Genomic DNA, 18,598 nt, shown 5'->3' with positions numbered 1-18,598 from the left:
CCACCTAGGCGCTGCTGTGGTCCAGTTCCCCGGCTGACCTCAATGTCTCTCTCTCTCCTCCCAGCACTCCCGACAACATCCCATGCCATGAGTCGCCGAGTGGTTCGCCAAAGCAAGTTCCGGCATGTCTTCGGACAGCCGGTCAAGGCTGACCAGATGTACGAGGACATCCGAGTCTCCAAGGTGACCTGGGACAGTTCCTTTTGTGCCGTCAACCCCAAGTTCCTAGCCATCATCGTGGAATCGGGAGGCGGCGGAGCCTTTATGGTCCTGCCCTTGAGCAAGGTAGGTGGGCTTCGGGGGGGGGGGAGGGTGTTCGTCTCCATGGGGAGGGGGCAGCATTGAAGGCTCCCAAGGCTTTTGACTTTCGCACTCAAGGCGCTCCATAGCTATTCACAACAACCCTGCGAGGGAGAGAATCCCTTTGGCCTATACGCAATGCAGAAGTCAGCCATTGCAAGAGGCAAAGCCAGCCTTCCGCCTTTCGCGATGGCATTTTGGCACTTCCCCTGACAATTGTAGCAATTCCCCTGGCAATTCCGTGGATTGCTACAATCCAGGCCTGCTTCATTCGCACTCGCTACAGTACAGGGCTGAACGTGTGAAATGAACCCTTGAAACCAGGCTAAAAACAAGCTATGATTTGACCTCTAACACGATCAGCAGCCACCTTTTGAGAAAGACGCAGAGAAAGGGATGAAAGAGAGTATCAAGGATATTCAAGGGGATGAGAAATTAAGACGAGGAGGAGGAATGGAAGGAGCCGAGCTGGGTGCATTTAAAAGAGGATGGAAGAGGAGATGAAAAGACTTGATCAACAGCTGAAGGACGTCGACAGAAGAAGGATGACTCATGTCTTTGTCTTCTCCGGCTCCAAAGTTCAAAATGTGGGTTAATGGATTGGATTAAGATAATGTTTTCCAAGCTCAGCATTTTGAGGATGGGTTAGTTAACCAGATTTGATTTTTGATTCTGGACAAGGAAGATGGTTTTGGGGTCCCTTTTCTGGAGGGGTTTGAAGATACAAAAAAGGTTCAACCAAAACCAAGCCAACTTTTTGGGTCTTCCACCTGCTTGCTTGCTTCTGAGAGCCCTTGGTGACTTCGTTTCACTCTTGTGGCCTGTTGACAATTTTTTTCAACAGGAAAGGTATCTGTGGGGTGGTAGAAGATGGGCCACTTTGCGCCACTTTTCCTAGATAAGCTTGACCCATTGCTCGGGGCAAGAATGTGGAGCTGGAGAAATGTCTCCTCAAACTGTGTTGACATCCTTCAGCTGTGGACCAAGTCCTTCCATCTCCCCTTCCATCAACTTTTCTCAAGGATAAACATAGCCAGCTCGACTCCTTCCATTCCTCCTCCCAGCCTTAATTTCTCATCCCCTGAACATCCTTGATGCTCTCCTTCATCCCTTTCTCTGCGTCCCTGTCAAAAATTGACTCTCGAAGATGAACCCAACGGAACAATGAATGAGGACGTTCTCCATTCAGTCGTGTCCGATTCTTGGCAATTCTATGGGCCAGGTATCTCCGCGTCTTCGGAACTTGCACTGTGAGTAAATTGTCTCCCCTAGTTTGGAGACGTGATGGAAAACACCCCAAAACTGCAGGGGAACCAATTATTTCTTTTTTTTCCCCTCAAACGTTGGCCGGTGACACTAAGCCCACCAGTACAGAACAAAGAGAAGGACTTATTTTATTTATTTATTTATTTGTCAAACACAACAGTATATATAAGCATGAAATAACCATACGAATTGGATACAATCAAAGGGAACAGTAGGACAGGAACGGAAGGCACGCTGGTGCTCTTATGCACGCCCCTTACAGACCTCTTAGATCATTGTGCAAAGTTGGTTTGAGCGTGCATGCACGCCCACGTAACAGACTCCAATCAGGAATGAGAAATCAGTTCGCAACTGATAAGGAAATGGAGTAACAGTGAGGAGAAATGATATCCTTTGAAAAGAAGAGATGCTGCTACAATCCAAATGTGGATTTGTTCCTTTGACGGACAAAGGTGCCGGACCTCAGTGTTATTTGCACAAGCTGATCCCTGCAAAAAAGCCGGCCTAAGAGAGTAGAAGAGAACAGAATAACAGAGTTGGAAGGGACCTTGGAGGTCTTCTAGTCCAACCCGCTGCTCAAGCAAGAGATACCATTCCAGACAAATGGCTGTCCAGTGAAAGCCTCCAGTGATGGGAGCACCCGCAACTTCTGGTGGCCAGCTGTTCCACTGATTAATTGTCCTCAGTGCTAGGAAGTTTCTCCTTAATTCCAGGGTGCTTCTCTCCTTGATTAGTTTCCATCCATTACAGTAGTGGGTTGCAAAACCTGTCGCTACCGGTTTGCATGTGCAGAAGCATCTGGTGCGGGTGGGCGGAGTCTCTTGCCGCTGCGACCAGTTTGCCAATCCAGGTAGAACTGGTAGCAACCCACCACTGATCCATTACCTTTCCTTCTTTCCTTCTTTCCATCCTTCCATCAATAGAATAATAGAATAATAGAATAATAGAATAATAGAATAATAGAATAATAGAATAATAGAATAATAGAATAATAGAATAATAGAATAATAGAATAATAGAATAATAGAATAATAGAATAATAGAATAATAGAATAATAGAGAGTTGGAAGGAACTTCAGAGGTCCTCTAGTCCAAGCCTCTGGTCAGTATAGGAAATCCTAGACCAGGGGTCTCCAACCTTGGCAACTTTAAAACTTGGGGACTTCAACTCCCAGTTGAAGCAAAGCTTGGCTGAGGAACTCTGGGAGTTGAAGTCCACAAGTCTTAAAGTTGGAGACCCCTGGTCTAGACCATTCCAGACAAATGATTGTCCAGTTGAGCACCCACAACTTCTGGTGGCAAGCTGTTCCACTGGTTAAACCAACATTTAGGAAATGCGGTTACTCTTTAGAGTTCTATAGAAATTCAGGGCAATTATACCGGTAGTCCTCGATTTGCCACCACCAGTGAGACCAGAGCAAGCAAGGCGGCTGTTAAGTGAGCCGTACCCGATTGGACAACCTTCTTTGCCACCGTTGTTAAGCAAATCACTGCGGTTGTTCAGTGAATCATCTGATCATTAAGCAAATCCAACTTCCGGCCTTGAATTTGCTTATCAGAAGCGTTGGGAAGGTCACAGAGAGAGAGGTCTCGTGACCATGGCATGGGGGACGCTGCGATTTTTGTCAGTGCCGGCTGTGAGTCGCACTTTTTTCAGTGCTTCGTAACTTTGAACCATCGCTAAACAAGTGGACGGAAGCCAAGGACTACCTCTGTTGGATAAGCTGCAAGCAACTCATGGAACGTCTTGCAAATTCGATCACAATGGCAGTCAGGGTGTCTTTGCAAATGGTCACTCAAATTTCTTAGCCTGTTGTTGATGTGGGGGACTTTAATCTGCCATCTGCTGGCTCGTCATCGACGGTAGCTCGGGAGTTCTTGGCTTCCATGACGGCCTTGGACCTGACTCAAGTAGTGGATGGCCCCACTCACATCGGGGGAGGCACACTGGACCTGATTTTTGTCTCTGGTCAGTGGTTGAGAGATCTGGACTTAAAGGAAATAGTCATTGAACCTTTGTCATGGTCAGATCACTCTCTCCTTCGCCTGGACTTTCTGACCGCTACCCAACACCGCAGGGAGACGGAACCATTACGTTGGTACCGTCCCAGGCGCCTGATGGACCCAGAGAGGTTTCAGACGGAGCTTGGGCCACTTCCTGAGGGTCTGGCTCACGGCACGGCAGAGGAACTAGCTGCAGCCTGGGAACGGGCTGCGGCTGGGGCTTTAGACCGTGTCGTGCCTTTGCGGCCTCTGACCCGCGCAGATCCCAACCGCCCTTGGTTCTCCGAGGAGCTGAGGGGATGAAACGCCGGAGAAGACGCCTAGAGAGTTCCTGGAGGTCCAGCCGCTCAGAGGTTGATCGGACACTAGTTAGATCCTATACTAGACCTACCTAGTGGCACTGAGGGAAGCGAGGCGCTACGCCTCCCTCATTGCGCCGGCAGATAACCGCCCAGCTGCCCCAGCCTGGTGACCCGCCTCCTTCACCAGGGGAGCGGGATGACCCGCTGCAGGGACGTGCTGAGGAGTTTAACGGTTATCTATACGATAAAATCGCTCAGCTTAAGGACGGTCTGGACCAAAATTGTGGCGATTCGGATGGGGCGTCTGAGGGCGGTCTTGGTGATGTTGTTTGGGATGAGTTTGACCCTGTGACTCCCGCGGACATGGACAGGTTGCTGGGTAGATTGAATGCCACCACGTGTTTACTGGACCCGTGCCCCTCCTGGCTGGTGCTGGCCACTCAGGAGGTGACACGAGGCTGGCTCCAGGGGATTACGAGTGCTTCCTTGTTGGAGGAGTCTTCCGCCGCCTTGAAAGAGGCGGTGGTGAGGCCCTCCTCAAGAAGCCTTCCTGACCCGCTGTTTTAGGTAATTATCGTCTGTCTCCAACCCGCTCGCGAAGGTTGTAGAGAGTATGGTGGCATATCAGTTTCCCCTGCACCTGGAGGAAACTGTCTATCTGACCTGCTCCAGTCCGGCTTCCGCCTGGTTACAGCACTGAGACGGCTTTGGTCACAGGATGATCTCTGGAGGGCCAGGGATAGGGGTTATTCCTCTGCCCTGGTCCTATTAGACCTCTCAGCGGCTTTCGATACCATCGACCATGGTATCCTGCTGCGCCGGTTGGGGGATTGGGAGTGGGAGGCACCGCTTATCGGTGGTTCTCCTCCTATCTCTCCGACCGTCGCAGACGGTGTTGACGGGGGCAGAGGTCACCCCGCGCGCCTCACTTGTGGGTGCCGCAGGGGTCGATTCTCTCGCCTTCTGTTCAACATCTATATGAAGCCGCTGGGTGAGATCATCAGTGGTTTCGTGTGAGGTACCAGCTGTACGCTGATGACACCCAGCTGTACTTTTCCACACCGGCCACCCCAATGAAGCTATCAAGTGCTGTCCCGGTGTTTGGAAGCCGACGGGTCTGGATGGGGAGAAACAGGCTCAAGCTCAATCCTCCAAGACAGAGTGGCTGTGGATGCCGGCATCCCGGTACAGTCAGCTGAGTCCGCGCTGACTGTCGGGAGCGAGTCATTGGCCCCGGCGGAGAGGGTGCGCAATTTGGGCGTTCTCCTGGATGAACGGCTGTCTTTGATGAACACCTGACGGCCGCTCCAGGAGAGCTTTCCACCAGGTTCGCCTGGTGCGCCAGTTGCGCCTTTCTAGACCGGGATGCCTTGTGCACAGTCACCACGCCTTGTGACGCCTCGCCTGGATTACTGCAATGCTCTCACATGGGGCTCCCTTGAGGGGCATCCGGAGGCTACAGTTAGTCCAGAATGCAGCTGCGCTGGTGATAGAGGGAGCCCTCGTGGCTCCCGAGTGACACCTATCCTGCGCAGGCTGCACTGGCTGCCTGTGGCCTTCCGGTGCGCTTCAAGGTTTTGGTGAACGCCTTTAAAGCGCCCATGGCATAGGGCCGGGTTACTTACGGGACCGCCTGCTGCCACCGAATACCTCTCACCGACCCGCGCCTCACAGAGAGGGACTCTCAGGGTGCCGCCGGCGCGACAGTGTCGCCTGGCGACGCCCAGGAAGGGCCTTCTCTGTGGGGCTCCCGCCTCTGGAACGAACTCCCCAGGACTTCGCCAACTTCCGGACCTCCAACCTTTCGCGAGCTTAAAACCTACCTATTCATCTGCGCTGGCCTGGGTTAGTTTTTAAATTTATGGGTTTTTAAACGGGTTTTAGCTCTAAATTTTAATTGTGGCCAATTTTAATAAGTTTTTTAACTGCATTTTAACTGTATTTATATATTGTCTATTTTACTTGGCTGTGAACCGCCCTGAGTCCTTTGGGAGAAGGGCGGTATACAAATTTAATAAATAAATAAATAAATAAATAAATGTCTGAAAACTCGAAATCACCACACAATGCCGCCACAGCTACCTCCAGCCACGACACGTGGAATAAACCCACATTTATGCAGGAGGAATAAGCCAGGAAGCCTAAAGGAGCAGTTAATAGTCTTTAAAAACAATGCAAACCGAGAAAAATCCATTTTTTCCCCCAATACTTTCTTCCCCCCAATATAGGCAGTCCTCGATTTACGGTGATAATTCAGCTCCAAAGTTCCATTGCTAACCGAGGCAGTTCTTTAGCAGGGTTTGCCCCATTTCACAACCTTTCTTGCCACCGTCCTTAAGTGAATCGCTGCAGTTATTAAGTGAGTCACGTGGTGGTTAAGTGATTCTGGCTTCCTTCCCCCCCCCACTGACTTTGCTGGTCAGAAGGTCGCAAAAGGAGATCACGTGACCCTGGGAACACTGCGACCGTCATAAATATGAGCCGGCGGCCAAGCGTCTGAATTTGGACCATGGGGATTTTGCAATGGTTGTAAATGTGAAAACCGGATTTAAGTTGCTTTTTTGTCAGCGCTGTTGAAACTTTGAACGGTCACTAAACGAAGTGGAGGATTATTTTCCTTGATAGTCCCTAAAATTGCCTTCTCGGCCGGCTCAACATTCAGTTTGCAATCCAATGCTGCTCCACAGCCCTGCTTTGCATCCATCCTTCATCCTTACCTTGGGCATTGGATCCAAAGGGGCTTTTTTTCAAAAGGCAACTTGGACTTTCTGTTTTTTCGATTTGAAGACGTTTCGCTTCTCATCCAAGAAGCTTCTTCAGCTCTGACCGGATCGTGGGGAAGGGAAGGATTGATGCTCCTTGCAGACTAGCTGGTCAGTTGCATCCTTTTAGCCAGTCCTTAAGGTCACCTGGAGGTTTACCTGTGTCCTCAGGGTCACCTGAGTGGAGCAAATGGTTCCTGTAGTCTGCAATTTTTTTCCTCTGGGAATCCATTCCTACTCTCACACCATTCAGAGCAGGGGTCTCCAACCTTGTCAACTTTAAGACTTGGGGACTTCAACTCCCAGAGTTCCTCAGCCAGCAAAGCTTAAAGAGTTAAAGTCCCCAAGTCTTAAAGTTGACAAGGTTGGAGACCCCTGATTCAGAGGGTGCTCATCCCAAATTGCATAGCTAAAAGTCTGTAGAGATTCTCCGTCATCCAGGTCCTGGTTGTCCCAAAGGTTCTTTTTTTTCAGGAGGCAACTGGACTTTCTTGCTTTTTCCGGGATATGGGTTTTAAATTTTTTGTGAATTTTAGAGGGTAATATTTTATCTATAAATAGCCGTATCAAATCGGTTTTTTAAGGGTTGTTTTTAGTTTTGTATTGTTGTTTTCTTTCTGTATTTTATTCGTGGCTGTACACCGCCCTGAGTCCTTTGGGAGAAGGGCGGTCTATAAATAAAAATATTCTATTCTATTCTATTCTTTTCTTTGAAGACATTTCGCTTCTCATCCAAGGAGCTTCTTCAGCTCTGACCGGATGGTGGGGAACGGAAGGATTGATACTCTTTGCAGACTAGCTGGTCATTTGCGTCCTTTTAGAAGGTCGTTGAGGTCACCTGGAGGTATACCTGTGTCCTCAGGGTCACCTGAGTGGTGCAAATGGGGGTGGAGCCTTTTTTGGAACTGCCGGAAGGACTGTATTGTAGAAGGTTTCACAGCCATTTGTATCACTCAGGTGACCCTGAGGACACAGATCCCTTCCTTCCTTCCTTCCCTCCAAGTGGCCTCAACGACCTTCTAAAAAGGATGCAAGTGACCAGTTCTGTCAGGACAACCCTGACCTGGAGGACGGAGAATCTCCGAGGACGCCTGGGGGGCTCCCAAGCGGTTCTTTCTCCCCTGTTGGAGTTCACTTACTTAGACGGTTTGTTTAAGTCACTTTTTTTGGGATGTTTCCCTCTGAACCTGCTTGATGTGACCTGGATACCAGCGCTTGTGCAAGGAGGAAAGAGGTGGAGGCTGGGGCCATTCCGACGCCCAACTCGGTTGCTTTCCTTGGGTTTTGTGTGCTGTGCGAATTGCAGCCTTCATCCGAGTTGGCCTCTTAATGCCTCCAGCAGTTGGGACTAGCCATGGCCACCGGGCCTGGGGATCGGTCCAGCTGGAAACAGATGTTCAAAACTCCTGTCCATGCAGCAATGTCATAGACCAGGGGTCTGCAAACTTGGCTCTTTTAAGATTTGCGGACTTCAATTCCCAGAGTCCCTCAGCCAGCAAAGCTGGCTGAGGAACTCTGGAAGTTGAAGTCCACAAGTCTTAAAAGAGCCAAGTTTGCAGACCCCTGTCATAGACCAACGATGGTGAACCTTTTCGTCACCAAGTACCCAAACCGGCACGCATATCCATGTGCATGCGCCAAAGCAATTACTGCAGGTTCAAGCCCCACCAGGCCCAAGGTTGACTCAGCCTTCCATCCTTTATAAGATAGATAAAATGAGGACCCAGATTGTTGGGGGGGGGCAATAAAAGTTGACTTTGTATATAATATACAAATGGATGAAGACTATTGCTTGACACAGTGTAAGCCGCCCTGAGTCTTCGGAGAAGGGCGGGATATAAATGCAAATTTTTTTTAAAAAAAGCGCTGGAAACCCAAAGACCAGCTGGTCAGCGCACACATACCTGTTTTGGGGTTGTTTTTCAGGCCTTCAGGCCATTTTTCGGCCGTTTTAGGTCTGTTTTCAAAAATCAGAAGAGCAGCTGGTGACGGTGCGCCCCTGTGGCATGCCATCAGAGTCATAGACTCTTCCTGCTGTGGAAGATAGGTGGATATGGAAGGTTGGAAGCCCACAAAGAAAGAGGAGGGACAAGGACACTGGAGAAAATGCGCTGAAGCTACTACATATAAAGACTTAACGTAGTACCGGAGGTGCCAGGCTGACCTGCAAGAAAGACCAAATGAAGAACAGGAAAGAGACATGGCCAGGCAAACTACGGCCAATAGAAGAGAATATTTGTAACTCCAGGTGGACCTGTGGGGTCCTTGCAGCTCTCTGACCTTGGGGGGGTGGTTCTTGTGGACGTTTCGTGACCCAACTAGGGAACAGCATCAGTGCTAGATGGGAGGAGGATGCCTGTGCGGTCTTTCAGCTTGGTGGTTTTCTTAAAGACGTTTTGTAATCCAATTAGGTAACATCATCAGTACTAGAAGGAGGAGGGGCTGCCTAGGGAAGGAGGAGGAAAGTGGGAGGAGGAGAAGGAGAAAGAGAACTGTAGAAGTGGTGTCCTCTGAGGCTCTTTTAATAATAATAATAATAATATCAGAGTTGGAAGGGACCTTGGAGGTCTTCTAGTCCAACCCCCTGGCCAGGCAGGAAACCCTACACCATTTCAGGCAAATGGCTATCCAACATTTTCTTAAAAATTTCCAATGTTGGAGCATTTACAACTTCTGGTGGCAAGTTGTTCCACTTATTAATTGTTCTAACTGTCAGGAAATTTCTCCTTAGTTCTAAGTTGCTTCTCTCCTTGAATAGTTTCCACCCATTGCTTCTTGTTCTACCCTCAGGTGCTTTGGAGAATAGCTTGACTCCCTCTTCTTTGTGGCAACCCCTGAGATATTGGAACACAGCTATCATGTCTCCCCTAGTCCTTCTTTTCATTAAACGAGACATACCCAGTTCTTGCAACCGTTCTTCATATGTTTTAGCCTCCAGTCCCCTAACATCTTGCAGATGTTTCATTAATGTCATCAGTGCTGGAAGGGAGTGGGGGAGAAAGAGGAGCAGTGGGGTGACTGTGGGGTCCTTAGTGCTCTCTGAGCTGGGTTGTTTTCTTGGAGATGTTTCATGACCCAGTTATGTAAGGTTATCCATTCTAGAAGGGGGGTGAGGTTTGCTCTCTGTTCACATAGCTAGTCCTACTAGTTTTGATGGGGCTGTGGTTTTATCCATGGTAATTCCTTGACTGGGGTATTGTTTTCTGCTTGATAGTTTGACTGGGGTTAATCCCTGCTTATCTGGTTGCTGGTTAATTAATGCTTTAAACACTCTCTATTTAATGCCTGGCAGGGCAAGCCACTATATATAAAAAGAGAGCAAACACCCTGCCCTTCTAGCGCTGATGATGTTTCCTAGTTGGGTCATGAAATGACTGCAAGGAAACCACCAAGGTCAGAGAGCATCAAGGACCCTACAGTCCTCTTCCTCCTCCCCACCTTCTAGCGCTGATGATGTTCCCTAGTTGGGTCATGAAACATCTGCAAGAAAACCCCCCAGCTCAAAGAGCACCAAGGATCCCACAAGGTGACGTATTCCACGGCCAGTACATTAAATCAAAACATCAAGCCAAGGAGACGACCACAAGACCCGACAACGTCAAACCCACGGAAGGTCACCCTGTTATTTCCCCTGGTCCTCACTTTGCCAAACTAGACATTTCACAAGGATGCGCACGACGTCCCGGCTGACAGCCAAGGCAGGGCACCGAGGCAGGAAACGCGTGAGGCATTGCTCCCGGCTTGGGCAAAAACGGGAGATGGACAGACCCAGTGGGACCTCTGCTGCCCCCCCCCCAACACGTCCTGCCCTCCAAGGACAATATCCAGGTGGACCTGATACCGGAGCTTTGCAAAATATCTTGCTTTGCCTGGAAGGAAGCCAGGCGTTCGTGCGTTTCCGCCCGGCGTGTGAATTTTGCCAATTTGTGAATTTTTTTCACCCTTGCCACTCTCGTCCTCCGTCCTTGTTCCTCTTCCCTCTAAGCGCCCTCTTCTCTCTCTCTCTCTCTTTCCCCCCCTCCCCACCCTTCCTGACCCAGGCCAGCCAACCCAAGAGATGGACTGGAGCAGTTGGCCGGCTGAGTCACAATAATAAGTGACTCACTTTTGGGAACAATTAAAACGAAGGGAGCAGAGGTCAAGAGGAGAAAGGGAGGGAGGGGGGCATTTTTTCCACGGCTCAAATTTCCCTGGGGTGGCAGCTAGGCGGCCCGTTCAAGGTCAGGGGCGCCTAGAGGAGAACTATGATGCCCAGCGGGCATCTGAGAGGACCACGCGTGGCGTGGAAATGGTGTGTGTGTGCAATTGCTCATCCAGGCATGTGTTTTTGCACCCTGCCATGTAAAATGGCAGCATCTTCCTCAGCAGGTAGTCCTCAATTTATGACCACAATTGAGCCCACAATTTCTGTGGCTGAAGGAGTAATTTTGTCCCATTTTATTTATTTATTTATTTATTTATTTATTTATTTATTTTTTCGTATTTATATACCGCCCTATCTCCCTAGGGACTCAGGGCGGTTTACAGGCAGATAAAAATACATATAGATACAAAATAAAACATCCATTAAAAAACTTATTCCAAATAGCCAAATAATTAAAAATAACAGTATACATAATAAAACCCATTAAAACCAATTTAAATTTAAAATCTAAAATCTAGTCCAGTGACCTTTCTTGCCACGGTTGTTAAGTGAACCGCTGCCATTGTTAAGGCAGTCACACGGTTGTTAAGTGAATCTGGCTTCCCGGTTGATTTGGCTTGCCCGAAGGTCTCAAAAAGGGGATCGCGTGACCCCGGGACGCTGCGACCGTCATAAATACGAGTCGGTTACCAAGCGGCTGGATTTTGACCCTGCAACGGTCGTTAAGTGTGAAAAACGGTCCTGAGCCATATCGTTAAAGCGCCATTGTAACTTTGAATGGTTCCTGTTACAAGTAGAGAAGCGGAAGGGACGGGTGCGAAGCCTGGCGTTTTTGGCTCTGTTTTCTATTGGTTTTGCCAAGATTCACTTGACATTATTTGGTGTTTTCTTCCTGTGCTGCTGCTTTGGATCAGGTTTCATTTTAAAGAGAGCCCGTCTGGCAAGTGGCAAGGAGGAGATTGTAGAATATTATTTCTCTCCACAGTAGATCAAGCTTAGGGGTTGCATTCATCCCGCACCCCCAATGACTTCTGACCTTCATGGCCTCCCTATTTTCTATTCTCCTTGATCCTTCCTCCTCCTCCTCCTCTTCTTCCTCCTCCTCCTCTCCACAAACTCTGCTCCCTTCTAACTCTGATGATGTTATCTGGTTGGGTAATAAAACGTCTGCGAGAAAATCACCAAGCTCAAAGAGCATCAAGGACCCCTCCTCCTCCTCCCAAATCCTCCTCCCTACTAGCACTGATGATGTTACCTAGTTTGGTCATGAAACGTCTGCACGAAACCACCAAGCTCAGAGAGCACCAAGGACCCCACAGTCCTTTTCCTGCTCTTCCTCCATCATCACTTCTCCTTCTCCTGTTCTTTCTTCTTCTTTTTCCTCCTCCCCTTCTTTCTTTCTTTCCTCCCCCCACTCTCCTTCTCCTTTCCCTCTCTTCCCCTCTCCTCTCCTTTCCTTTCCTTTTGTCTCTTTTCCTTTCTCTTTTTCTTCCTTTCCTTTCCTTTCCTCTCCTCTCCTCTCTTCTCCCTTTTCATATTCCTTTTCTTTCCTTTCCTTTTTCTCCTTTCTTTTCCTCTATCTTCCTTTCCTTTCCTTTCCTTTCCTTTCCTTTCCTTTCCTTTCCTTTCCTTTCCTTTCCTCTCCTTTCCTTTCCTTTCCTTTTTATCTTCCTTTCCTTTCCTTTCCTTTTGTCTCTTTTCCTTTCTCTTTTTATCTTCCTTTCCTTTTTTCCTTTGCTTTCCTTTCCTTTCCTTTCCTTTTTATCTTCCTTTCCTTTCCTTTCCTTTCCCTTCTTCCTCTTCTCCCCCTGGAGAACAAACAGCAACGAAAACCTCAGGTGAGGCTCAGGGATGGCAGTTTCTCAACAGGAACAAAACCAAAGGCAAGAGCGTGGAAAACGGCTCCTCTCAAAGTCACCCAGCCTAAAAGTTTGACGTTTCCAAAAAAGCTCATCCTCAAAATGAGACCCAACGCTCCGATGCCCAGGAATGGATCAGGATGTTCTTGTCCTGCCTGGGAGTTGGAGCTCGGGAACTGCCGTTTGTCCTATCCTGAAGCGGAGCGAAGAGCGTGACGGGGCTGCCAAAAATGGCCCTGATGATTTCGGGCTGCGTTAACAGAGCCGTAACATTCAAACGATGAGAAATAATCGCTCTATTTTTCTTTGTCCTTGGTTAAATGGACAAGTTATGTAACGCACCACGTCTGGACCACAAAGTCAGGGGGGCTCCCAAGAGACCCTGGTGGGAGGCTTTCAGCTTACTTCTTGTTTTTTTATTGGTATCCCACCTTTATTATTGTTTACAAATAACTCAGGCAACAAACATGTCCAACACACCTTCCCCTTCCTGCTTTTCCCACAACAACAACCCTGTGAGGTGGGCTGGGCTGAGAGACTAACCCAAAGTCACCCAGTTGCCTTTCATGCCTAAGGTGGGACTAGAATTCACTGTCTCCTGGTGATTGGCCCAAAGTCACCTAGTTGCCTTTCATGCCTAAGGCGGGACTAGAACTCACCGTCTCCTGGTGATTGGCCCAAAGTCACCTAGTTGCCTTTCATGCCTAAGGCGGGACTAGAACTCACCATCTCCTGGTGATTGGCCCAAGGTCACCCAGCTGGCTTTCATGCCTAAGGTAGGACTAGAACTCACTGTCTCCTGGTGATTGGTCCAAAGTCACCCAGTTGCCTTTCATGCCTAAGGTGGGACTAGAACTCACCGTCTCCTGGTGATTGGCCCAAAGTCACCCAGTTGCCTTTCATGCCTAAGGTGGGACTAGAACTCACTGTCTCCTGGTGATTGGCCCAAAGTCACCCAGTTGCCTTTCATGCCTAAGGCGGGACTAGAACTCACTGTCTCCTGGTGATTGGCCCAAAGTCACCCAGTTGCCTTTCATGCCTAAGGTGGGACTAGAACTCACTGTCTCCTGGTGATTGGCCCAAAGTCACCCAGTTGCCTTTCATGCCTAAGGCGGGACTAGAACTCACCGTCTCCTGATGATTGGCCCAAAGTCACCCAGCTGGCTTTCATGCCTAAGGCAGGACTAGAACTCACCACCTCCGGGCTGGAATCTCCCTCTAGAGCAGGGGTCTCCAACCTTGGTCCCTTTAAGACTTGTGGACTTCAACTCCCAGAGTCCCTCAGCCAGCAAAGCAAAGCTGGCTGAGGAACTCTGGGAGTTGAAGTCCACAAGTCTTAAAGGGATCAAGGTTGGAGACCCCTGCTCTGGAGCCTGAGATGGGTGGCATATAAATTTAACAAATTAATAAAATACCCTGTGCTCCATATGTCTGTTGGCAGATGGGCCGCGTGGACAAGAACGTTCCTTTGGTGACTGGACATACGGCCCCCGTGCTGGATATCGACTGGTGCCCCCACAACGACAACGTCATTGCCAGCGCATCGGAAGACACAACCATCATGGTAAGTGACGGGGCCAGGGATGTCACAGCCCTTCAGACTGTGTTTTGCACACGGGTTGTCCTCGACTTGCGACCACAATTTCTACTTTCAGTCATCATTGTCATAAGTTGAGTCATCGTGGGAACGGATCCAACTTTTTTCCCACGGATGTAAGTAAGTCGGATCGTAATTCAAGTCATGCGGTCGAAGGTTGAGCTACGTGGCTGTAAACGCGAATCCAGCTTAACTGATGGCATTTTTTTTGACCATATTTTGCCAGAAATGGTGGTGGGGAGTCGCAAATTGTGACCCTCCCCCTGGACACTACAACCAGTCATAAACAGGAGCACTCAAATTGCAATCCCGTGACTGGCGAGGGTGGGGCAGCGGTCATAAGCTCGAATTTCGCTGGTGACTGACTTTTTCAAGGCTTATCGTAAACTCAAATCGCTAGTAAGAGAAGGACGGTAAGTCGAGGACTGTCTGAGTTTGGGGTCTTTAGCCAAAACAGGGATTTGAATTGGAGGCAGGGAGGAAGGACCCTTTGGCGAAGGGAACATGTCGCAGTGGCCATCTTGACTTTTTTTGACCATCACTTGCGTGCAGTTGTTGGATTTTAATTTCAAATGATGGATTGGAAGCTTGATTGGGGGGTCTTATTGATTGTGGGGGCTGCAGCAAGCAAGGAAATTAGACCAGACACACAGAGGAGACCCACTTTGGTGAAGGAGGTGCCACGTTCCTTGAACTGCGCGTGTCGGTTTTGAAGGCCGTGTTTCTCAGCCCTGGAGGTTGAGGATGGGTGGACTTCAACTCCCAGAATTCCAGTTATTCTATCTTCTCCTCTCCCCTCCTCTCCTCTCGTCTTCTATCCCATCCCATCCCATCCCATCCTTCTATTCATTTCTTTTCTATTTCTTTTCTATTCTATTCTATTCTATTCTATTCTATTCTATTCATTTCTTTTCTATTTCCTGTTCTATTTATTCTATTCTATTCTATTCTATTCTATTCTATTCTATTCTATTCATTTCTTTTCTATTTCCTATTCTATTCTATTCTATTCTATTCTATTCTATTCTAATTCTAATTCTAATTCTATTTCTATTTCTATTTCATTTATTTTTAGTAACTTTAAGGTTTGTGGACTTCAACTCCCAAGCAAAGCTGGCTGAGGAACTCTGGGAGTTGAAGTCCACAAACCTTAAAGTTACTAAGGTTGGAGACCCCTGTTCTAAATTATACTATTTCTATTTCTATTTCATTTCATTTATTTTATTTTATTTTTCTATCCTATCCTATCCTATCCTATCCTATCCTATTCCTATTCCTATTTCATTTCATTTCATTTCATTTATATTTCTATTCTATTCTATTCTATTTTATTTCATTTATTTTTTTCTTCTCTTCTATATTCTATTCTATGCTTGCTATGCTATGCTATTCTATTCTTTTCTTTTCTATTCTATTCTATTCTATTCCTATTTCTATTTCATTTCATTTCATTTATTTTTCTATTCTATTCTATTCTATTCTATTCTATTCTATTCTATTCTATTCTATTCTATTCTATTTCATTTCATTTATTCTTCTCTTCTCTTCTCTTCTCTTCTCTTCTCTTCTCTTCTCTTCTCTTCTCTTCTCTTCTCTTCCCATTCCCATTCCCATTCCCATTCCATTCTTTCCTATTCCTATTCCTATTCCTATTCCTATTCCTATTCCTATTCCTCTTCTTGCCAATCTACCCCCCTGCACTGCACCAGCCTCTTCCTCATTTCTCGGCTGGGCAAGTCAAGCATTTGCAGTTGCAGAAATTTTCAGGGGGAAAAAACCCAGCAGTTTTTCCTTTCCTCCCCCCCCACCCCTTGCACCTCCCTGGGAGATTCCCGAAATTGCTGAGCCAGCCACCCTTTTCCAAGCTGAACCAGAGCCCTGGGATTTTTCCCAATCTCCCCAGGAGCAGTCCGGGCACCGTATTGGCACTGCAGAAAATCAAAAGCCATTAGTCAGTACCCGGAGGCAGCAAAATACCCACTACGGAGAGCGCAGGGCATCCAATCTACTACTCCTTTCTCTGTGGGCACCAAAAAAAAAAAAAGAAGGAAGGAACAATTTCCCCTTTCCGTGGCTGGTTGTCCGAGGGCTGGCGGGAGAGGTGGGCTTGGGACCCCAGGCCCAGCCTGGGAGCTGGCACCTTTTCCATGGGCATGAGGCAGCATTTTGGGCTAAAAATAGCAGCCAGGACTCAGCACCTAAGAATAGACCTTTCCATGCGGGAGGCCAAGAGGAGGAAGGGATGGGCAGCTCAACACACACACACAAACACACACTGTCGCATTTTCCCCTCTTCGTTTGTGCCCCAAGCCAGCTTTTGCAAAGAGCATACTACACTTTGGGTGTGATGGAAATGTGTCTCTGCTAGCAACAGCCAGGGTGGGTGTTTCAAAGCTCCCCCAGCCTCACTCGGATTTAGTGGTGCCACCAGTGGATCTGTTGATGGATGCATGTAAAAGGTTTTGACATGTGAGAATTGAACTTTCCTAAGGACACGGGGCTCGCTCGGAGGGGGAGGGGGGCTTCTCAGCCTTGGAAATCTTCGCATGGGTGGATGTCAACTCCCAGAATCCCCCAGCCAGTATGCTTTAAAAGGGGTGGACTTCCATTCCCAGAATCCCCCAGCCAGCATGCTTAAAGATGGACGGACTTCCACTCCCAGAATCCCCCAGCCAGCATGCTTTAAGAGCGGAGGACTTCCACTCCCAGAGTTCCCCAGCCAGCAGGATTTAAGATGGGTGGACTTCCACTCCCAGAATCCCCCAGCCAGCATGCTTTAAGTGGGGAGGACTTCCACTCCCAGAATTCCCCAGACAGCCTGCTTTAAAAGGGGTGGACTTCCATTCCCAGAATCCCCCAGCCAGCATGCTTAAAGATGGACGGACTTCCACTCCCAGAATCCCCCAGCCAGCATGCTTTAAGAGCGGAGGACTTCCACTCCCAGAATCCCCAGCCAGCCTGCTTTAAGAGGTGGACTTCCACTCCCAGAATCCCCCAGCCAGCCTGCTTTAAGAGGGGAGGACTTCCACTCCCAGAATTCCCCAGCCAGCCTGCTTTAAGAGGGGAGGACTTCCACTCCCAGAATTCCCCAGCCAGCCTGCTTTAAGAGGGGAGGACTTCCACTCCCAGAATTCCCCAGCCAGCATGCTTTAAGAGGGGAGGACTTCCACTCCCAGAATCCCCCAGCCAGCATGCTTTAAGAGGGGAGGACTTCCACTCCCAGAATCCCCCAGCCAGCATGCTTTAAGAGGGGAGGACTTCCACTCCCAGAATCCCCCAGCCAGCATGCTTTAAGAGGGGAGGACTTCCACTCCCAGAATCCCCCAGCCAGCATGCTTTAAGAGGGGAGGACTTCCACTCCCAGAGTTCCCCAGCCAGCAGGATTTAAGATGGGTGGACTTCCACTCCCAGAATTCCCCAGCCAGCTTGCTTTAAGATGAATAGACTTCTACTCCCAGAATTCCCCAGCCAGCTTGCTTTAAGAGGGGAGGACTTCCACTCCCAGAATCCCCCAGCCAGCAGGATTTAAGATGGATGGAGTTCCACTCCCGGAATCCCCCAGCCAGCCTGCTTACTGGACTCTGAAATCTGAGTTCAAGTCTCCATCCATGCTGCAGCTCTCTTTCAGCCATTTCTGCCTCGCAAAGTTAACAAGAGGGCCCATATATCAAATATTTTATTTTATTATTTATTTTATTTATTTATTTTGTCAAATACATATTAAATAATATATGTAAGCATAAATTGAAAACATAAAGTGAATACAACTAAAGGGAACATTAGGTCAGAAACGGTAGGCACGCTTGTGCTCTTATGCACGCCCCTTACAGACCTCTTAGGAATGGGGTGAGGTCAATAGTAGAAAGTTTTTGGTTAAAGCTTTGGGGATTTTGGGAAGAGACCACAGAGTCAGGTAGTGCATTCCAGGCATTAACAACTCTGTTACTGAAGTCATATTTTCTGCAATTAAGATTGGAGCGTTTCACTTTAAGTTTGAATCTATTGTTTGCTCTTGTATTGTTGTAGTTGAAGCTGAAGTAGTCTTCAACAGGAAGGACATTGCAATAGATGATTCTACGAGTTAAACTCAGGTCAGACCGAAGGCGGTGTAGTTCTAAATTTTCTAAACCCAGAATTTCAAGTCTGGTGGCATAAGGTATTTTGTTGTGAGCGGAGGAGTGGAGGACTCTTCTTATGAAATATTTCTGGACACGTTCAATTGTATTTATGTCTGATATGCAGTGCGGGTTCCAGACAGATAGAATAGAATAGAATAGAATTTTTTTTATTGGCCAAGTGTGATTGGACACACAAGGAATTTGTCTTTGGTGCATAGGCTCTCTGTGTACATAAAAGAAAAGATA

The 18,598-nt window shown here is 48.1% G+C and overlaps 1 protein-coding gene across 1 annotated transcript in view; it reads left to right on the top strand.

Moving 5' to 3' along the window:
* Nucleotides 1–18,598, top strand: part of CORO6 (coronin 6) — a 54,739-nt gene that overhangs the window by 6,458 nt on the left and 29,683 nt on the right. The window contains exons 2-3 of the mRNA XM_058163966.1: nt 65–285; nt 14,079–14,201. Coding sequence (XP_058019949.1) covers nt 88–285; nt 14,079–14,201 — 321 coding nt within the window. The 5' untranslated portion in view covers nt 65–87. The remainder of the gene's footprint in view (nt 1–64; nt 286–14,078; nt 14,202–18,598) is intronic.

This window comes from Ahaetulla prasina, chromosome 1, assembly GCF_028640845.1.
Source record: "Ahaetulla prasina isolate Xishuangbanna chromosome 1, ASM2864084v1, whole genome shotgun sequence".
Taxonomy (NCBI): Eukaryota; Metazoa; Chordata; class Lepidosauria; order Squamata; family Colubridae; genus Ahaetulla; species Ahaetulla prasina.
The sequence above is the reverse complement of the archived record's forward strand: the minus strand, read 5'-3'. Positions and strand labels throughout refer to the sequence as shown.